Source organism: Polypterus senegalus, chromosome 6, assembly GCF_016835505.1.
Source record: "Polypterus senegalus isolate Bchr_013 chromosome 6, ASM1683550v1, whole genome shotgun sequence".
Taxonomy (NCBI): Eukaryota; Metazoa; Chordata; class Cladistia; order Polypteriformes; family Polypteridae; genus Polypterus; species Polypterus senegalus.
The window spans coordinates 110,703,255-110,724,447 of NC_053159.1; the positions used below are offsets into that span (position 1 = coordinate 110,703,255).

General features: G+C 37.4%; 1 protein-coding gene across 2 annotated transcripts in view; it reads left to right on the plus strand.

Moving 5' to 3' along the window:
- zzef1 (zinc finger, ZZ-type with EF hand domain 1) overlaps positions 1 to 21,193 on the plus strand; it is a 273,801-nt gene that overhangs the window by 173,357 nt on the left and 79,251 nt on the right. For both annotated transcript variants that reach the window (XM_039756776.1, XM_039756777.1), the window contains 4 exons: positions 6,464 to 6,998; positions 8,198 to 8,362; positions 15,304 to 15,423; positions 18,805 to 18,966. In XM_039756776.1, the coding sequence (XP_039612710.1) occupies positions 6,464 to 6,998; positions 8,198 to 8,362; positions 15,304 to 15,423; positions 18,805 to 18,966 (982 nt within the window). The remainder of the gene's footprint in view (positions 1 to 6,463; positions 6,999 to 8,197; positions 8,363 to 15,303; positions 15,424 to 18,804; positions 18,967 to 21,193) is intronic.

The following is a 21,193-nucleotide window of genomic DNA, read 5'->3' on the forward strand; positions in this document are numbered from 1 at the left end:
GATTTTAAACAAGGCACAAACAGTTACTGAATCTAAAAGATCAAGTGATTATTTCTGTGATGGTGGATGTTGAGTTTTTGTATTTGAAGGCACTCATCATTGTTGTTGCAATAGCAGTACTACTAAAATATTTTTATTCAGATTCACAGATGTTAACCTTGATTTAAAGGGGTGGTCAAATGTCAGATTAAAGTGACAATGCAAAAAATCCTTAATGTTCAAAAACGTTTTCTCAGTTGAATATGGAGTTGGGTACCGTATTATACTTACTTGTATGTATCCTTTTTTGTCACTTTCTTCAGTCTAAATAATCATTGTCTACATCTAGAATATTCATAATAAACGATCATTATGCTTAAACAATTCAGCCTATTTTCTAAAGTTGTCAAAATTAGATGTACTTTTCTGAACCCACTATTTCTATTACAAGCACATTTCTTTCAGTCCTGTGGTATTGAACTGTACTAGTCAGATGGCCAACTTGTTTTAAGATATTTACTGATTAATTACCATTGTTTAATATTTATGATTTATTTCTCTTTGAGCATGTGAATTTCCAACAAAAAAAAATCAGATTGGAAAAATATAATTCAGAATCTGTTTATCCATCTATTTTTCACTTGTCTAACCCTTTTATCAAGTTCAGTGTTCATAACAGTGTTAGTTGATTTTGGCTGACAATTATTCACTCTCCCTCTAATACTCATGCTAAACCAATTAAAAGATATCAGTTATACACATTAACACATATTGGATGTTAATAGAAAGTTGAACTACTCATTTGAAAACCTATACACACACAGTGAAACATTCAGTCCTCACACAGGCAATGATGAGATCAAGATCTTAACCCATGACAACTTTGATGCCTTGAGAAAGCAGCACTAAAAGTGCCAATTACAGATCGTTAGAGTCACATCAGTTTAGGGCATTGTGTGTTAACTGTAACTGTCAACATAAATATAAAAACATGTTTCAGCTAATGGTAATATTTTGGTTATTCTGTGAAACTCTTATTTGTAATAAGGTGGATTGAAATGTTTGATCACAAGTTTCATGGCCTAATTAGGTGTTTTTTTTTTTTCCAACAAATATTGTAATTATTAGTATCTATTCTGTGTGTGTGTGTGTGTGTATATATATATATATATATATATATATATATGTAATATATATATATGTGTGTGTGTGTGGTTTATATGTGTGTATATATATATATATATATATATATATATAAATATATATACACACACACACACACACACACACACTAGCTGCAATGGACAGCTAGTGTATGTTGTACCATTGCTCACGTACTGAAGTGTCAGCATGCACTTTTCGTGGCATTTCATGTGTACTTTGTGAACATGCCCATGTCGATCAAACACAGGAAACTCTGCAGGCTACTTGTGACTTTATGCTGTAGGAAGATAAGTAAATTAATCAAGATAAATAGGTAAATAACTTTCGATATGGCTTTTATATAAGTAACATGTAAATGTTTTTCATATAAAGACCATCAGAAAACATAATCAAAAACAGGACTTTGCATGATACCTTGGCGAGCTTCGTAAGCACTGTCTTTTCTTTAAAGGACATGCGTGTGGCACATATATTCTTGAATAAAAGCGCACTTGTTTTGTTATACTTGTAACTTTTGTGAAAGTGTTTATTTGATATTTGGACTTCAAGTTTCACACATTATACACTTGATGTCTACATTTTGTCAATTATTATTAAAACATGAATAACTTTTTTGTTTTAATGATGTGTTTACATAGATTGTTGTAGACACGGAACACACATGAAATGCATATATTCCAAATAACAATATATTATTTATCCTATACAACTCCAAGCAACTCACACCCAGGTAAACAGACTTGAGCTGAGAGTACTTTCTTCCCTTTCTGCGTTGATGGGGAGATGTGATAGCAGGCTGCTTGCTGCTTCTGCTTATCGACACATTTACAACACAAAAGTCACTGACAGAAAGATGCAAAGGGATTTAAGGTGGGCTGGAATTATGATTTTTTGTAGGCTTTGGTAATTCTTAACACTAGAATTACCGAAGCCTATGGAAAATTTATGATACTTTGGCTACTATGTTAGTTTTATTCTCTCAGTCACGATCACGCAACCCCCACCTTCTTGATCTGACCCTAACAGCAGCCAGCATAAATTTACACCTGATCTGACGCTGTTCATTTTCAAATAATATTGCAATACTGCTATGATGTTTTCTAATTGGTACTTTTCAGGTCATAAAATTATTTCTTCAAAATGTCACAAAATTTATCTCTTTCTTTTTTTTCTCCCGTGCTGCTTTGACATCATACACCAGAAGGTGTGAGCTTATTCAGTGCGAGCAGGAACATGCTGGTGGCCGGTTGCTTGTGCTATAGCAAGTTTGACCTGGCAGCGATGAACACACATGTACTGTACAAGGCATGCACAGGTCCACTGAGAAAAGAAGAGTGTTCTTTGCTCACTTTGCAGAGGAACTTCGTCGTCAGTTCTTACAAGAAAAAGAAAAGAAGGATGCAACATCAACAAGCTTCTGTTCCAAGACCGCCGCTTCCCCCAATAAAAGCAAACTCAGTCAGTGTCAGGCAGAGAGAAGTGTGTACATTGCAACAGGTACACATGTCATAAATGCAGGAAGGACGATCCTTGGGTGTGTGGGAACTGTTAACATTTGAATTTGATGATTGCATATAGCGCGGAACTGACCTCTCTGTACTATTCTTTCCTCTGCATGCCCTGGAGTACAAAAGAAACGGCACCATTCACCAAAATGTGGAGACTGGGCAAGATAAAAAAAAAAATACAAGCGGTCACTGATTACAACCTCAAGAAGGCATGCAAATGAATATGAATAATGTTGCATCCATGCCATAATGTTTTCCAAAATGTACTATACAGGTCATAAAATGAATAATTCCAAATCTCATATATACTTAGGTCTCTGTTTTTTTGTCAGTGCGGCTTTGACATCATGGACCACAAGACGCATACTAATTCAGCGTAAGCAGGAACACTCAATAAAACTTGAGAAAAAAAATCAACTGACAATGAGATACGAATAAGGCAGATTCACCAGCGTTTGTGTGTCACGTTTTATCCGTCTAAATTAGAGAATTTCCAGTTCGATTGTCTCAAAACACCACTCACACCTATTGTTATTCCCAGTTTCAAATAAAAACTAATTAGTGTCCGGTCCCTGGGGGTTGTAGTATGTATTGTGATCATGACTGAGAGAATAAAAGTGAGAAAAAAAAAAACACGATAATTTTTACAAGTACTTGAAATTTATACTGGCTGTTACAGACGCAAATCAAATGCATGTGTGTTTATTGTATAATAGCAATAATAAGAGCAGCTCACTACTGAAAACGGTAATAGACAAGGCAGTCAGGATCGAACCGGGGTACACTTGATTACAAGTCAGCAATTCTTACCGCTATGCCACAGAAGCTTTTGTATCAATCTTGAACCTTTTGTGAAAGTGTTTATTTGATCTTTGGACTTCAGGCTTTACACATTACAGTATATAGTTTACGTCTACATTTTGCCATTTATTACTAAAATATGAAAAACATTTCTGTTATGATTGTGGACTTAGGATGAATGGAAATCTGCTTGAAACAGTCAGCACGTATAAGCAACTTGGTGTGTATATTTTTGAGGAAATGTCACAGATTTCCAAATCATACCTTCACTGTAGTGCAGAAAGCAAGGGAGCACCTGTGTCACATCAGGCAACTGAAGAAATTCAAAATCTCCCTTGCAATATTGAAAGCATTCTTCAGTGCTACTGTAGTGTCTGTGCTTACTGGGTGCATTACTCCCTGGTTTGGTAGTTGTAACTCCTAGGAGTCCAAAGACCTGCAAAGAGGAATATGGTGTGCTGAACAAATTATCAGCACAACAATTCCAGGCAGGCAGGACTATATCTTCTTCTTTCGGCTGCTCCCGTTAGGGTTTGCCACAGCGGATCATCTTCTTCCATATCTTTCTGTCCACTGCATCTTGTTCTGTTACACTCATCACCAGCATGTCCTCTCTCACCACATCCATAAACCTTCGCTTAGGCCTTCCTCTTTTCCTCTTCCTTAGCATCCTTCTCCCAATGCACCCAGCATCTTTCCTCTGCACATGTCCAAACCAATGCAATCTCGCCCCTCTGATTTTGTCTCCTAACCGTCCAACTTGTGCTGACTCTCTAATGTACTCATTTCTAATCCTATCCATCCTCGTCAAACCCAGCTCTCTCTCCTGCTTTCTGGTCAGTGCTACCTTTCTCTAACCCATATAACATTGCTGGTCTCACTACTGTCCTGTAGACCTTCCCTTTCACTCTTGCTGATACCCGTCTGTCACAAATTACTCCTGACACTCTTCTCCACCCATTCCACCCTGCCTGCACTCTCTTTTTCACCTCTCTTCCACAATCCCCATTACTCTGTACTGTTGTCTTGTTCCTACAGACCTTCATTTCTCTCCTCTCTAGGACATATCTCCACTTCTCCAGGGTCTCCTCAACTTGCTCCCTACTATCGCTACATATCACAATGTAATCAGTAAATATCAGTCCACGGGGTCTCCTGTCTAATCTCGTCTGTCAACCTGTCCATCACCAATGCAAATAAGAAAGGGCTCAGAGCTGATCCCTGATGTAATCCCACCTCCAACTTGAATGACTCCTACCACAGACCTCACCACTGTCACACTTCCCTCGTACATATTCTGTACAACTCTTATGTACTTCTCTGCCACTGCCGACCTCCTCATACAATACCACAGCTCCTCTTGAGGCACCCTGTCATGCTTTCACCAGGTCCACAAAGAAGCAATGCAACTCCTTCTGGCCTTCTCTAAACTTCTCCATCAACGTCCTCGGAGCAAACATTGCATCTGTGGTGCTCTTTCTTGGCATGAAACCATACTGCTGCTCACTAATCATCACCTCACTTCTTAACCTACCTTCCACTACTCTTTTCCATAACTTCATGCTGTGGCTCATCAATTTTACCCCCTGTAGTTACTACAGTCCTGCACATCCCCCTTATTCTTAAATATCGGCACCAGTACACTTCTTATGCACTCCTCAGGCATCCTCTCACTTTCCAAGATTCCGTTAAACAATCTGGTTAGAAACTCCACTGCCATCTGTCCTAGACACCTCCATGCTTCCATAGGTATGTCATCTGGACCAACAGCCTTTCCATTTTTTATCCTCTTCATAGCTGTCCTTACTTCCTCCTTGCTAATCCATTGCACTTTCTGATTCACTATCTCCACATCATCCAACCTCTTCTCTCTCTCTTTCTTTTCATTCATTAGCCTCTCAAAGTACTCTTTCCATCTGCTCAACACACTTTCCTCGCTTGTGAGTACTTTTCCATCTTTATCCTTTATCACCCTAACCTGCTGCACATCTTTCCCAGCTCGGCCCCTCTGTCTAGCCAATCAGTACATGTCCTTTTCTCCCTCCTTAGTATCCAACCCCTCTCATACAACTCATCATACGCCTTTTCTTTAGCCTTCGCCACCTCTCTCTTCACCTTACGCCTTATCTCCTTGTACTCTTGTCTACTATCTGCATCTCTCTGACTATCCCACTTCTTCTTTGCCATCCTCTTCCTCTGCATACTCTCCTGTATTTCCTCATTACACCACCAGGTTTCCTTTTCCTCCTTCCTCTTTCCAGATGTCACGCCAAGCGCCATTCTTGCTATCACCCTTACTACATCTGCTTTAGTTTCCCAGCTGTCTGGTAACTCTTCACTGCCACCCAGTGCCTGTCTCACCTCCTCCCTAAACTCAACCTTGCAGTCTTCCTTTTTCAACTTCCACCATTTGATCCTTGGCTCTGCCCTCACTCTCTTCCTCTTCTTGATCTCCAACGTCATCCTTCAGACCACCATCCTATGCTGCTTAACTACACTTTCCCCTGCCACCACTTTGCAGTCTTCAATCTCCTTCAGATCAACTCTTCTGCATAAGATGTAATCTACCTGTGTGCATCTTTCTCGACTCTTGTACGTAACCCTATATCTATTATTATTATTATGATTATTATTATTATCTATATCTATTGATCCAGATCAATGGCAAAACAGAAAATTGCAAAAACATTTCATGTAAGTCATAAACTATTCCAGGTGCTGCATTTAGGCAGATGCCTCCATAGCTATGGCTGTGACTGAGAGACAGAGGAGATGTTTTTTTTTCCCCCTTGGTCAGACAGACTTTAAACTCTTCTTAATCATTCATTTGTGTCATTGTCATTTATAAAATAGTTGTGCTACTCATAAACAGATTGATTAGTTGTTTTAAATGTGTTTGCTTCATCCATCAGTCTATTCATTATGGATGAAAACTTTGTGATTAAAGTTTACCATTTTATCCTGTCATTGACATTTGACCATTATTTTTAAACCTTCCTTCTCTTTTATAGCTGATGCCTGTATTGAAAAAAGCCTCCTACTCCTGAAGTTTAACCCATCAGGATCTCTGAAACAGAATGTTTTTTGTGATGTAACTAATAAACCACTGAATCCCAAAGCTGATAAAAATGGCACAGTGCAAGCAGCAGGAGATACATCTTCCCCCATACTTAAACCAGATGCTCAGTCTACTCCAAATTTTTCATCTTTGGGCAATTTTTCTTTTGCACCTGACCAACAGTCAAAGGCTTTAAGTGAACATGTAGAAATTAACTCCACGTTAAATTGTCAAGCAGTATTGCAGGACTGCAACCAAACTGAGTCGGCTATTAGCAAAGAATTAGCTGAAAGTAACACTCCACAACAGGAACATCCCTTGCCCTCTTCCGTGCCAGTTCGTAGAGCATCTTACAGCAAAGGGCGCTTACGACTACTTTCATATAGGTCTATGGAAGAGACTAGAACTGTTTCATCGGTCAAAGAAAAATATGTCATGCTGAAATATGTTTTGGATTTCATGAAGGACCCTTTAGTCTTCCAGAAAAAGTAAGTTGAAAATTTCCAATAAGATCACTTTACAGAACCAAATACAAAATTCTCATCTTATGTATTTTTCATGTTTTTAAATTGTTTAAAATGAATAATGGTGAACAGCTTAATTTGATTCTTTATAGCTGCATGTGCTACCTCATCTCTCCAGAGATGAAATCTTAAGTAAAAAATATCTTTTTAAAAAGTTTTAAAACTTAACTTAAATGTTGTACATTAGGGGTCCTCATTTACAGTCTTGGAGGGCTGCAGTGGTTGTAGGTTTTTAATCCAAACAGATTTGTAACTGGAATCCAGATCTAGCAGATATTGAAACATGGCATTTATTTATACGGTTTATTGATGCTTTCACTCTTCCAAGAAAAATGTTATCACATTGTAGATTTTTCATTTTGTTATAACATTATCTATGTGTTTTGTGGTCTGGGACAGATTTGTACCTCTAGGTTCTTCCCTTTGTCCACATTTTATTTCAGTACATTTTATTAACACTTATACTTCATTATGCATATACACAGGTTTAAATGGAAGCACATTCGCTTTAAACCTGGAGTTTCCTTTGGCATTTGCACCTCATTATTAACTGATGCCTGGTTAAGAAAACGGCCAACACCTAAAATTTAAATGTTGCTGTTTAAAACTAAAAAGGCATTTAAGGTTTTTGAATCATAACAATCATATTTAAGCTAAGCCTAAATAAACATATTTCATTGCTTTAGTAGTAAAAAGATGAGTTTTAATTAAGAATTGGTCAAGGCGAAAACCTACAGCCACTGTGACCCTTCAGGATGTAATTGAGGAGCCCTGTCATAGAGTTTACTCATTCTTCCTGTGTCTTTGTTGATTTTCTCCTGATATTTTTCCCATATCAGGGTTTGCTTCCAGTCTCCTGCAGTCCTCTGTTGGAATATATGACTTGTTCATATTGTTAATATAATTGAAGTGAAATTGCATTTGTTTGGTCGAATAAAGTTTTTTTTTAAATTCATATGCATCTTTTTTTTTAAAAAGGAAATGCAATCAATGCTGTAATGCAGAATTAGTCACATTAAATAACAAGCCTGAAACTGGGACACCTTAGTGAACATTGGAATGAAAAAATGTTTCAAATATGTCACAAATAATAATTTCTATAAGATGCTGAGTGATTATTGTAAAATATTTAAATAAGTGTTTGCTTTTTTTATTCTTTACAGTGTTTTGCAAGTTCTTTCACTCAAAAAAGAACAAGCTGAATGTGTTTCTGAAGTTCTAAAGACTGTTTATCGATGTTTAAATTCCCTTGGAAGGCCTGTTCTTTTCCAAGCTCCCTGTATCCTCTTCTTGCAAGAATTCCTTGCTTGTCAGAAAGATTTTACTAGGTAAGAGATTTTTTTTTTGTTATATTCAAGAAGATGACTAATGACAGAATTAAAACAAACTCATTTGGAGAAAAGGTTCATAGTGGTAAAACCTACAGGTTTTTTGTTTATTAAATAGAAACTGTTTTTGATTTAATTGATTGTTTGGTTAACTCTTCATTCACTAGGTTTCCTACTTGGATTCAAAATATGATCATGGTAAATGTTTTGTTTTCATAAATGTGAACAAAAGTTAAGTTTAAACTTTTATTGACAGAACTTTTGTAGCACCTGTATTTAAATGATTTTTATAGCATATTTTAATACAACAAAGTGGTCCAGATGTATTAAGCAGGGAGACTAGTTGTTTTTATGTATTACAGTAGGAGTGCCTAGCTGGTGAGGGCATAACCAAGGTGGAAAGGGGTTTAGAAAAGTCCTACAGAATAGTCCCCGAGGGTAGAGAGTATGTAGACTGGCAGTGAGATGATAATTATGTATTCTATTTTAGGAAACTAGGGGCTGTTAGGTTATGCCAGAACTGAAACCATCAAGGACACTATATGTGATGTCTGAGGGCCCAAAGCCCTCAATGGTCACACAGTGTGGCAATACGTGGTCCCTTACGTAAAGTTCTTAAAATATTGACTGCAGAAGTCCTTTACTTGTTTAGAAATACAAAATACCTAAAATATTAGGGATACCTGTAGCCAAGGGAGTAAATTTTAGTTGGGTGTTGCTGCAGCCTAGGGAGGAGGATTAAAGCCTATATTTAGCCAGTTTTTTACAGATTGTTGTTTAGAGTCAGTAGGAAACCTGTGAATGAGAAGAGTTTAGGATTTAAGAGAAGGAACCACTAAAGACTTATGAGGTAGGCAAAGTGGGCGTCCCATCCCACCCATTGGAAAGGAATATTGATTTTGTGGTCATTTTAAACTTCACTTTACACTAAAACTATAGTGAGTTTGTGACTTGTTTTTCTTAGTCTTCATCTAGCAGTTTGTGTGCATTTTTTCACCTAAACTTTATAAATTCAAGCTTATTGTCAGCTGTACTTAGTATAATAAAATTCTTACTTGCATGTCTCCCACAGACTAGTGACAGTAATCCAGTACCAGCCATAGAAAAACATACATCATTAAATTCAACATATAATTTACTAGCAGAATACCCAGCGCTTCGCATCGGAGAAGTAGTGTGTTAAAGAAGTTATGAAAAAGAAAAGCAAACATTTTAAAAATAACGTAAGATGATTGTTAATGTAATTGTTTTGTCATTGATATGAGTGTTGCTGGCATATATATATATATATATATATATATACACACACACTCACACAGACACATATATAAACATATATATACATATAAACATATATATATATATATATATACACATATACACACATACATATATATACACATATATACACATACTGTATATATACACACACATATATATACATACTGTATATACAACATATACATATCTACATATATACTGTATATACACATATATATACAAATGTACATATATATATCTACATATATATATATATTAGGTGGGACTCGATTAAAAAATTAATCCAATTAATTAGAGGCTGTGTAAGAATTAATCTTGATTAATCGTATGTAATCGCACGTAAATTTGCCCCAAATCGCAAATGTTTTTTTTTTTTATTTAAAACGGTTTTAGTGGGCTTACAGAATCAAATAATAGACATGGACATGAATATTGTAAACTGAAGCTGTTTTAATTTCTGAAAAAAGCCTTTAAACTGCATTTGAATTCAAAACAGAAACAAAAATATCATCCCTGGTTAAAATTGGGCAGACTTAAAAATAAAGTGGTAGTTTAAGTACTTTAAGTACATTTTCAGAATAGTATTGTCTTTAAATAATAATAACCAAAATTTCACCATAAAGTGCAGTTTTTCTTCTTAAAAAATAAGTCAGAAACATAAAAGGTAATTTGACCAGCTTACTCTTTAAACTCTGAGTAACATTAGCCAAAATTATTTTGTACATTAGGCTAAAACAGTGTGATCATTGAACATTTTGTAATTAGATGTATTTAGAATTACTAACGGTCACGGAAGTCCAATGATCCCCAGTAAGAGCCACAAAGTCCGCTTTCTGTAATGCATCTAATTTTGCTTGCTTTTCAGTGTGCACAAAACCATGCTTTTATCAAGGCTTCGGAAGTCGAAATGATCAGTCGTAGGAACGCGCTTTATTCCGACTCTAACATTTTTGTAGCTGTGATGTGTGCATCAGTGTAATGGATGTAACCAGGAAATCATGCATTGACAAAAGTTCCCGCTTGTTTGGAATTGAAAGTGTGATTAAATGCGCTATTTTTAACGCTATGGAGTACATGCATCAAGCTTCTCAGCTGTGCTTGTGCTAAGAAAGGGAAAATTTTAAAATAACGTAACATGATTCTGCGTTAACCTAATATTTTTCATACGCCCCAAACCAAGGAGATGCTAAGGTAAAATGAATCGGTAGCGCGTACATAGTCAGTACATCCCTCTCGAATCAACCTCAATGTCGGCGTTAGAGGCTTAAGACTCTACAATTAGCCACAGCGTGTGGCTTGTCTATGCTAAAGTATGTATTGTAGATCGGGTATATATATACATTTATATATATACCCGTATCGCAGTGGAGAAGTAGAAGTTATGAAAAAGAAAAGGGAACATTTTAAAAATAACGTAACATGATTGTCAATATACAGTAATTGTTTTGTGAGTGTTATTGAATGTTGCTGTCATCAAGGATTTGATTATCATTATTTCTTTCAATCAGGCTCGTATTTGTAGGATGTGTTCAAGTTACATTCCGTGTTTGTCAATCGCTGTAAAGATAAGAGGTTTCATTCATCGATTAGTTCCTTACTGCATCAATAAACAGCTCGCCTTCCTTTTATCTGTGATGTGACAAACTGCATGCACGGGTTTTTTTTACACTGTCTTCCTTTAGCAGGACATTCACTTTTTCCACCGTGTGCTTTGTTTCCGCAGTAGCTGCACTTATGAATATGATTCTATGTATAAGACGCCTCATATTTTTTGCTGCCTTCTCAATTGTGTAATTCGGTTTTGTTCAGCACTCTTTGGAACTGTTGCTTTTGTCTGTGCACTGCGCCAGTTCACGGAGCCGCTTGGTGTTCTTGCATCGAAGGTTCCCAGCTGTACTGGTGCCATCTCGGGTAATGTCAGCTAAGACCCGGCACTTAAAACTTTCTCTCGCAGTTTCAATGAGTTTGTGCCAAACACCACCCTGACCATCTCATCTTCCTCTGCATAAGCACAGTCCTTCACACGTGAATATTTACCGGCAGTGTTTGTATTGGATTGCCGCTGATGGACGGCCTTATATGGGCAGGCACTAAATTACAAACGCTAGTGGTAGCCTATGAACTTAATTTAATATAAACTTACGGTTCACGCCGTGCTTTGTTTCCGCAGTAGCTGTACTTATGAATATGCTTGTATGCATCATTTGCTTCATAATGTTTTTCTGCCTTCTCAATTGTGAAATGGCGTTTTGTGCTGATCGCTGTTTGGAGTTCTTCCTTGTGCTCTACGTACTTACGTAGGAGGCGTGATGATGTCACACGAAACTCCGCCCCCCGCGGCCATCTCCAACTCAAGACTCCATTACATTATATGGGGAAAAATAGCTTCCAGTTATGACCCTTATGCGTAGAATTTCGAAATGAAACCTGCCCAACTTTTGTAAGTAAGCTGTAAGGAATAAGCCTGCCAAATTTCCGCCTTCTACCTACACGGGAAGTTGGAGAATTAGTGATGAGTCAGTGAGTGAGTCAGTGGGTGAGTGAGGGCTTTGCCTTTTATTAGTATAGATAAAGTGGTGTCTGTGCAGTATGGCATGTAGGGAAATTCCCCTACCCTTCTCCAATTAAATGGCAGTGTTAAGCAAACATTAAATAAGTTGCAAACCTTCCTTGATTATTTAATGAATTATTAGAATTTGTATACCACACCTTCTTGTCAAAATGCAATTTCTTGTCTAGAAAAATATTTTTGTAATGTGTGAAGTTTTCTTTGTGCATGATACCTCTAGTTTGTTTATGGTTTAAGTGTGCATTCTACAGAATTCTAGACATACTTTTGCTCATTTGTGTATGCATGCACAGCCTGAACTTTTCAGTTTCCCTTTGGGGCTTGAAGGGTAGAGCCATTTCAAGGTACCAGTCAGATGATTTTTTGTGATGCAATTCAAGGTGTGTGAACGTCTACATCTTGCTCTTTTGTTTTAGTTGTCATTATCATGAATCATGTTGATTGTATTCTTGCTGAAGCCAGACATATGATGTATACATCAGAAGATGACCATGGGTGAATTTCTCTTAAACTTGGGTGGGAGCAATTATGTGGCTCACTGAGTGTCACATTTCTAAACCAATCCAACATCCCATGAAGGCAGCACTTAAAGTAGGGGCAGTGATTTTGAGCTGCTAAGATCAGAGGTGCTCTCCTTAACCTAGTCCTACAGAAAGCAATTTCTATTTAGAATGAACCATCTACTGTTGAAATGTCTCCTAAAAAACATATTAGACATATAAATGTGTGTCGCATGTGCATAGAGCACATTGCACTTTTTAAAAATAAACATAAATTGATGCAAGTTTCTTTAGTATCAGATTATCCATTGACAGCATCAGTGAACGAATGAAAAATGTGAACGATATTTGTCACAGGTGCTGTGTGTGCTCTCTGTTGTTTAGTATTATGACGATAGTGCAGGAGTATTATGCACGAAATAAGTGGTAGCTATAGTAATGAAATATAAACTGCAGATTATGCATTTTAAGTAAATGGTGTGTCACACTCGATCTAAAGGACTGAGCTGATAATAAAGAGCCACAGGAGATGCAGATTTCAGTACTTTAACCACCTAAATCAGCTATTCTACCTGAGGTTGTACAAAATTCATCTTCTGACTGAATGGATAACAACAATTTTAGCTTTTTATTCTTTTGTTCAGTATCTTTTGCCCTCTCCCTGAAACCCTGGCAGCAGTTTAAAATGCACATATTGTAGAAACTGGGGGCAGGTGCTTTAGAAAGAAGCCCTCTAGGTGTAGCCTTTGCAGCATAGGATTTTGTCACTACATACTTTTTAATGAGTTGTCCCCTAATGTGTATTCTCATCTAAGTATCATGTCTGGCCCTGCCAGACTATGATGATTGTTTAGGTAAAATATGATTCAGCATTTTTTCCATTGAATAAAAATTGTGACTGCGTTAATTTTCATTTGCATCTCCCCTTTATTTATTAAGTAACTGATGGTTAGGTGGATTGGCGATTCTAAATTGGCCCTAGTGTGTGCTTGTGTGTTTGTGTGTGTCCTGCGGTGGGTTGGCACCCTGCCCAGGATTGGTTCCTGCCTTGTGCCCTGTGTTGGCTGGGATTGGCTCCAGCAGACCCCCGTGACCCTGTGTTCGGATTCAGCTATTTGGAAAATGGATGGATGGATGATATTGATGATTTAATAATGACCTTTTGTTGTACTGTGTGAAAAATGTTGAAGAAATTTTATATTGTACATTTTTTTTAATTGTATTATATGCCTGTTATTTTATCATCACTGGTTCTGATTGCTTAATACATTGGGAATTGCCATGTGCGTCTCTCCCTAATGTGACTAAATTTACATGACTCATTCCAAGGGACTCCAATTTCGTCTGCCAAATCCCAGGCCAACACATTCATAATGCTGCCATTGCCTCACACCATTCACTTGTTGTCAGAGACAACAACATCTCCACTTATTTTTCAAAGTATTATGAATTGATCCAATCCAATCCAGAATTCTTCCTAAGATCTCTGTTGGCCATGTACCCAGGCCAGTGATTTCAACAGAGAAGTGTTTCTCAGGTTCTGCTGTTTAAGAGTTTGATAATTTCTCTCTCTCTCTCTCTCACACACACACACACACGCACACACACACACACCCTTCACATGACATCTCAGGATGGCTCCACCTTTTCTAACAGCATCTCTTACCCAGGACCTTGTGGCCCCACCAGGATTTTCATGCCAAAAACCCCACTGACTGAATATGTAGTATGCAGAGTTTTATTGGGTCATTACTGTCAAGTGTACAAAGTAAAGGAAAATTATTTGCATGTGCAAATCAATATGCATCTTTTTTTACACTCTCTGGCAACATAATTAGTAAGTATGACTATATGATATTTAATATATAAAGCTGTGTGTGCGTGTGTGTTTGTTTGGTATGCAAATCTATCTTGTTGAACATATCCCTATGAAATTTTGCATAGTTTCTGGACTTGTACTTTGGGAGACTGTAGACTATGTTTTGTTCCAGAATGTACTTGGTGGCCCCACCCCAAGCAATTGTAAATGCAAGAAACAGACATTGCTTTTTCAGTCTGAGTAGTTACTGATGACTTTGTAATCTTAAGAGAGAAAGCTATCTAAGAAGATTGATAGTGTAACATCACATTGAGAGTAGAGGTGCCAGACATATATCGAGCTGAGACCTGTCAGTTTATTAGAGAACTGTAGGAGCTACATTTTTAGGTTCAACAATTGATTTTTTACAAAAGGAGTTTATGGATACCACCTGCTACTTTAAAAAGGGTTCTTCAATAGCAACAAAGGGGTATAACTCAAAAATGGTGAAAAGTTCATTTTTCTCAGTGAAAAACCTTTTTTTCACAAAATAAGCGAGTATAAATAGTAGAATTAGCTGCCTAGCAATGATTTTGAAAGTTACTGAGTAATTTTAAAATTCTTTAATATTTTGAAAATAATAGTTGAATGAATTTGAGTATGTTTAATAATCTGTTGTTTTCAGAAAGCTTTGTATTCTTTTTCTTTAATGTAACCTTTCACTTGAAACTGAAAGACATTATTTATTGTACTTTTTTTTTTTTTTTCTTTTCTTTTTCTTTTTTATTGCTAGTTTGTTTGGTCATTTAGCTGGCTGTGGCCAGGTTCTTCAAAAGGAGGTTCATCAATCCTATTGTCAGCTGGTGGTGTTCTTGGTGAATTCTGTACAAAACTTCAGTGATTTAAATGACAAGTAAGATGTTTGATACTAAAATTGAATAGAGATGTGAATAATCCTTTAACTTTCTTTATGAGTTTGTTATAAATATATGATTTTAATAATGTTGTTTCAGTATAAGAATGTTATGTTTAGCCCTCTCTTTGTGTTTTGCACAGATAAGTAACTCTGAGTCTGAAGATTTAACACGTGAATAAGAACTTTATATGTAAGAGTAGGGTGATAGAAGCTGACTTAGTGTTTACTACAGATGCACATTTTTGACTAATATTGTATTGGGTTATCTGATAATGAAATTAAATGAAAGGACAATATGCTTCTTGGGGAAGCCTAACTGTCTCGTGACAAGGAAATATCTTGAAAAGAGCAACTCTTCAGGAGAGGACTGCATTGGACAGATTTAATTTTACATGTCCTTGGGGAAATGCTTCTACCTGCTTTCCCTTAACCACAGTATTACTTAATGGATTTTTTTTTCCAGCATTTGGAATAGTGCATTCCTTTTAGCAGGCTTACATCCACAAACATTCTTTTCTACTTTAATTCCCATCTTTGGGTATAAATCATATCTGGCAATAATTATTGTACACAAAAAGCTTACACTAAATAGCATTACATATGTTTTGTCTCTGCATCTTTACAAATGATGTTTTTTTATTTGGCTAATGCCTTTATGCAGGGCAACTTGCAGTTCATTTGACATTCAATTGGTTAGGTTTTTTTCTTTTTCTATTTTGAGCACAGACAGGTGAAGTAACTTCCTTATGGACAGTGTCAGTAGTTAGATTTGTACAAACAGCTCCAGGGATTGAAGTCCATAGCTTTATCCAATACACTAAACTGCCTGCCAGAGGTACAGAGGAGCTTAACATTTTGTTGCAAAGTAGCTTAGAGCAGCAACTCCTAAACTGAACCTACTTTTTCATTTTATTAGTTTGTTTTCCCTAGTTTTTCCATGCCCCAATTTATTTAATGGATTTAAAAAAAAACACCTTAAACCATTTTTTTGCAAAGTCCTTTTGGGGCATAATAGTTTTCAATCAGCTGGTGGAACTGGTGTATGCTTGCAAAACTGCACATGATGAAGTCAGGTAATTAACAAGTAGAACCTGAAGATCAGCTGAGCTACCTTTTCTAGCAGCAGTGGAGAAAGGCTAAGAAAGCTAAAGGGATTGGGGATTTGGGTAGAAAGGGGTTTCATTATAGCACAGTTTGGATGGATGTGGTAAAGCTGGTATTGTCATAGCACTTGTTGGTGAGAGTGTGAGGAAATGCTATAAGCAATTAATTTGAAAGCAAACTACCCTTTTTCATCTTATCTGTTTTATATTATGTTTTTACTTTTGTACACTTCAACTCTGAAGTTTGAATTGTAGATCAACAAATATAAAAGGGTAGTAGCTAAAGTATAGCTTAAGAAAATGACACTAATTAAACAGTCATCAGTTCTTTTAGGAGTGTTGTGTTCTTTATTTTCATCTAGGCCACGGTTTGTGTTTTCTTAACATACTTACAGTCATGTGAAAACATTAGGACACCCTTTGAAAGCATGTGGTTTTTTGTAACATTTTTAATAAATGGTTATTTCATCTCCGTTTCAACAATACAGAGAGATTAAAGTAATCCAACTAAACAAAGAAAACTGAAGAAAAGTCTTTTCAAGATCTTCTGTAAATGTCATTCTACAAAAATGCCTATTCTAACTGAGGAAAAAGATAGGACACCCTTGCCCCTAATAGCGAGTGTTACCTCCTTTGGCTGAAATAACTGCAGTGAGACGGTTCTTGTAGCCATCTACCAGTCTTCGACATCGGTCTGAGGAAATTTTACCCCACTCCTCAATGCAGAACTTTTTCAGCTGTGAGATGTTTGAGGGGTTTCTTGCACGTACAGCCCTTTTCAAGTCACCCCACAGCATCTCAATGGGATTCAAATCTGGACTTTGACTTGGCCATTCCAGGACTCTCCATTTCTTCTTTTTCAGCCAATCTTTGGTTGATTTACTAGTATGTTTTGGGTCATTGTCATGTTGCATGGTCCAGTTCCGCTTCAGCTTTAATTTTCTAACTGATGGTCTCACATGTTCTTCAAGCACCTTCTGATACACAGTAGAATTCATCGTGGATTCTATGATGGTGAGCTGACCAGGTCCTGCTGCAGCAAAGCAGCCCCAAACCATGACACTTCCACCTCCATGCTTCACAGTTGGTATGAGGTTCTTTTCTTGGAATGCTGTGTTTGGTTTACGCCAAACATGTCCTCTGCTGTTGTGTCCAAATAATTCAATTTTGGACTCATCTGTCCAAAGAACATTATTCCAGAAGTCCTGGTCTTTGTCAACTTTATCTCTGGCAAATGTCAGTCTGGCCTCGATGTTTCTCTTGGAAAGCAAAGGTTTCCTCCTTGCACACCTCCCATGCAAGTTAAACTTGTACAGTCTCTTTCTGATTGTAGAGGCATGTACTTCTACATCAACAGTAGCCAGAGCCTGCTGTAGTTCTCGAGATGACACTTTAGGGTTTTTGGAGACCTCTTTTAGCATCTTGCGGTCTGCTCTTGGGGTGAACTTGCTGGGGCGACCAGTCCTGGGCATGTTGGCAGTTGTTTTGAAAGCCCTCCACTTGTAGACTATCTTCCGGACAGTGGAATGGCTGATTTCAAAATCTTTGAGATATTTTAAATCCCTTCCCAGACTCATAGGCTGCTACAATCTTTTTTCTGAAGTCCTCTGACAGCTCTTTTGTTCTCACCATGGTGCTCACTCTCACTTCAACAGTCAGGAGCACACCAAACTAAATGTCTGAGGTTTAAATAGGGCAAGCCTCATTCAACATGCAGAGTAACGATCTACTAATTATGTGCACCTGGTGTGATATACCTGTGTGAGATCTGAGCCAATTTAAGAGGGAATACATGTGAGGGTGTCCTATCTTTTTCCTCAGTTAGAATAGGCATTTTGTAGAATGACATTTACAGAAGATCTTGAAAAGACTTTTCTTCAGTTTTCTTTGTTTAGTTGGATTACTTTAATCTCTCTGTATTGTTGAAACGGAGATGAAATAACCATTTATTAAAAATGTTACAAAAAACCACATGCTTTCAAAGGGTGTCCTAATGTTTTCACATGACTGTATATACAAAATGAAAAGCTTGCATATTGTAATCTTTTTAGTTAGCCAATAAAAGGTGTCATTTTGCTTGGCTTTTCTCTACATTCATAACGGCTAACACGATACAACACCCTAGTACTATAATCTAAGGCTGAAATTTAGGTTGTCTCTCTTACATTGGATGTTCATAATGGTGTGACCTATCAATACATTGTAAACTTCATGCATGTGTTTACAAAAAAACAATCGCCAATAAGTTAACTGTATTTTTATTCTGTGTTCATAGGTCACTGCTTCCTGCACTTTCTTGTGTGCAAACTTGCTTGCTTCATCTACTGGATATGAGTTGGGAAGTGCAAGATCTCTCCCTGTTTAATGATATAAAACTTGCTGACTTACTGTTTACCATGTCACAAGAGAATATAAGTGTTCACGATATGGCCATCAGGTAAGTGTTTAACTTGCTTAAGTTTTTAAATAGTTGTCCTACTGTTTTGGTGCTTTGGAGATTCTTGTGATTTGTTTTTCCTCAATATTAAGACATAGAGTCATGCTCTTATACTGTATTTTTTTTATTCTGGCTTTAGAAAAAGGTTTTTCTTGCTATGTAGTCCTCACTTCATAGAAGGGAAAAGAAAAACATTTATATCTGTATATGATTCTTTATTTCATGTTTGGTTTTTTTTATTGTTATTAGTAGTGCAGCTGCTGGTGCATAAGGCAGGATCAAGCACTGGTCAAACGTGTGCCGAAAGAAATCTCTTAGTCCAAAAATTCATTTCAAAAGATTTAGTGTAGTACTAGGGTGTTGTACTGTGTTAGCCATTATCAATGTAGTAATAATTCAAGCAAAATGACACCTTTTATTGGCTAACTAAAAAGATTACTATATACAAGCTTTCGAGGCAACTCAGGCCCCCTCTTCAGGCAAGATGTAATATAGAAACTGGAGTTCCCTGTGTTTATATAGACACTAGGACAAATAACAACATTGGAAAACCTTTAAGTGAGACATCTTAAATGTGAAAAATTAATAGACCTCTTCAGGCGAAGATTCATTTAGCAAGAGCGGAGAGCAATGTACAGTGTATCCGGAAAGTATTCACAGTGCATCACTTTTTCCACATTTTGTTATGTTACAGACTTATTCCAAAATGGATTAAATTCATTTTTTTCCTCAGAATTCTACACACAACACCCCATAATGACAACGTGAGAAAAGTTTACTTGAGGTTTTTGCAAATTTATTAAAAATAAAAAAAACTGAGAAATCGCATGTACATAAGTATTCACAGCCTTTTCTCAATACTTTGTCGATGCACCTTTGGCAGCAATTACAGGGTCAAGTCTTTTTGAATATGATGCCACAAGCTTGGCACACCTATCCTTGGCCAGTTTCACCATTCCTCTTTGCAGCACCTCTCAAGCTCCATCAAGTTGGATGGGAAGCGTCGGTGCACAGCCATTTTAAGATCTTTCCAGAGATGTTCAATCGGATTCAAGTCTGGGCTCTGACTGGGCCACTCAAGGACATTCACAGAGTTGTCCTGAAGCCACTCCTTTGATATCTTGGCTGTGTACTTAGGGTCGTTGTCCTGTTGAAAGATGAACCGTTGCCCCAGTCTGAGGTCAAGAGCGCTCTGGAGCAGGTTTTCATCCAGGATATGTCTGTACATTGCTGCAGTTTTCCCTTTATCCTGACTAGTCTCCCAGTTCCTGCCGCTGAAAAACATCCCCACAGCATGATTCTGCCACCACCATGCTTCACTGTAGGGATGGTATTGGCCTGGTGATGAGCGGTGTCTGGTTTCCTCCAATCGTGACACCTGGCATTCACACCAAAGAGTTCAATCTTTGTCTCATTAGACCAGAGAATTTTGTTTCTCATGGTCTGAGAGTCCTTCAGGTGCCTTTTGGAAAACTCCAGGCAGGCTGCCATGTGCCTTTTACTAAGGAGTGACTTCCGTCTGGCCACTCTACCATACAGGCCTGATTGGTGGATTGCTGCAGAGGTGGTTGTCCTTCTGGAAGGTTCTCCTCTCTCCACAAAGAACCTCTGGAGCTCTGACAGAGTGACCATCGGGTTCTTGGTCACCTCCCTGACTAAGGCCCTTCTCCCCTGATCGATCAGTTTAGATGGCCGGCCAGCTCTAGGAAGAGTTCTGGTGGTTTCGAACTTCTTCCACTTACGGATGATGGAGGCCACTGTGCTCACTGGGACTTTCAAAGCAGCAGAAATTTTTCTGTAACCTTCCCAGATTTGTCTACAGACAATTCCTTTGACTTCATGCTTGGTTTGTGCTCTGACATGAACTGTGCCTTTCCAAATCATGTCCAATCAACTGAATTTACCACAGGTGGACTCCAATTAAGCTGCAGAAACATCTCAAGGATGATCAGAGGAAACAGGATGTACCTGAGCTCAATTTTGAGCTTCATGGCAAAGGCTGTGGATACTTATGTACATGTGATTTCTCAGCTTTTTTTATTTTTAATAAATTTGCAAACACCTCAAGTAAACTTTTTTCACTTTGTCATTATGGGGTGTTTTGTGTAGAATTCTGAGTAAAAAATGAATTTAATTCATTTTGGAATAAGACTGTAACATAACAAAATGTGGAAAAAGTGATGCACTGTGAATACTTTCCAGATGCACTGTATAGTCAAGATCGTTG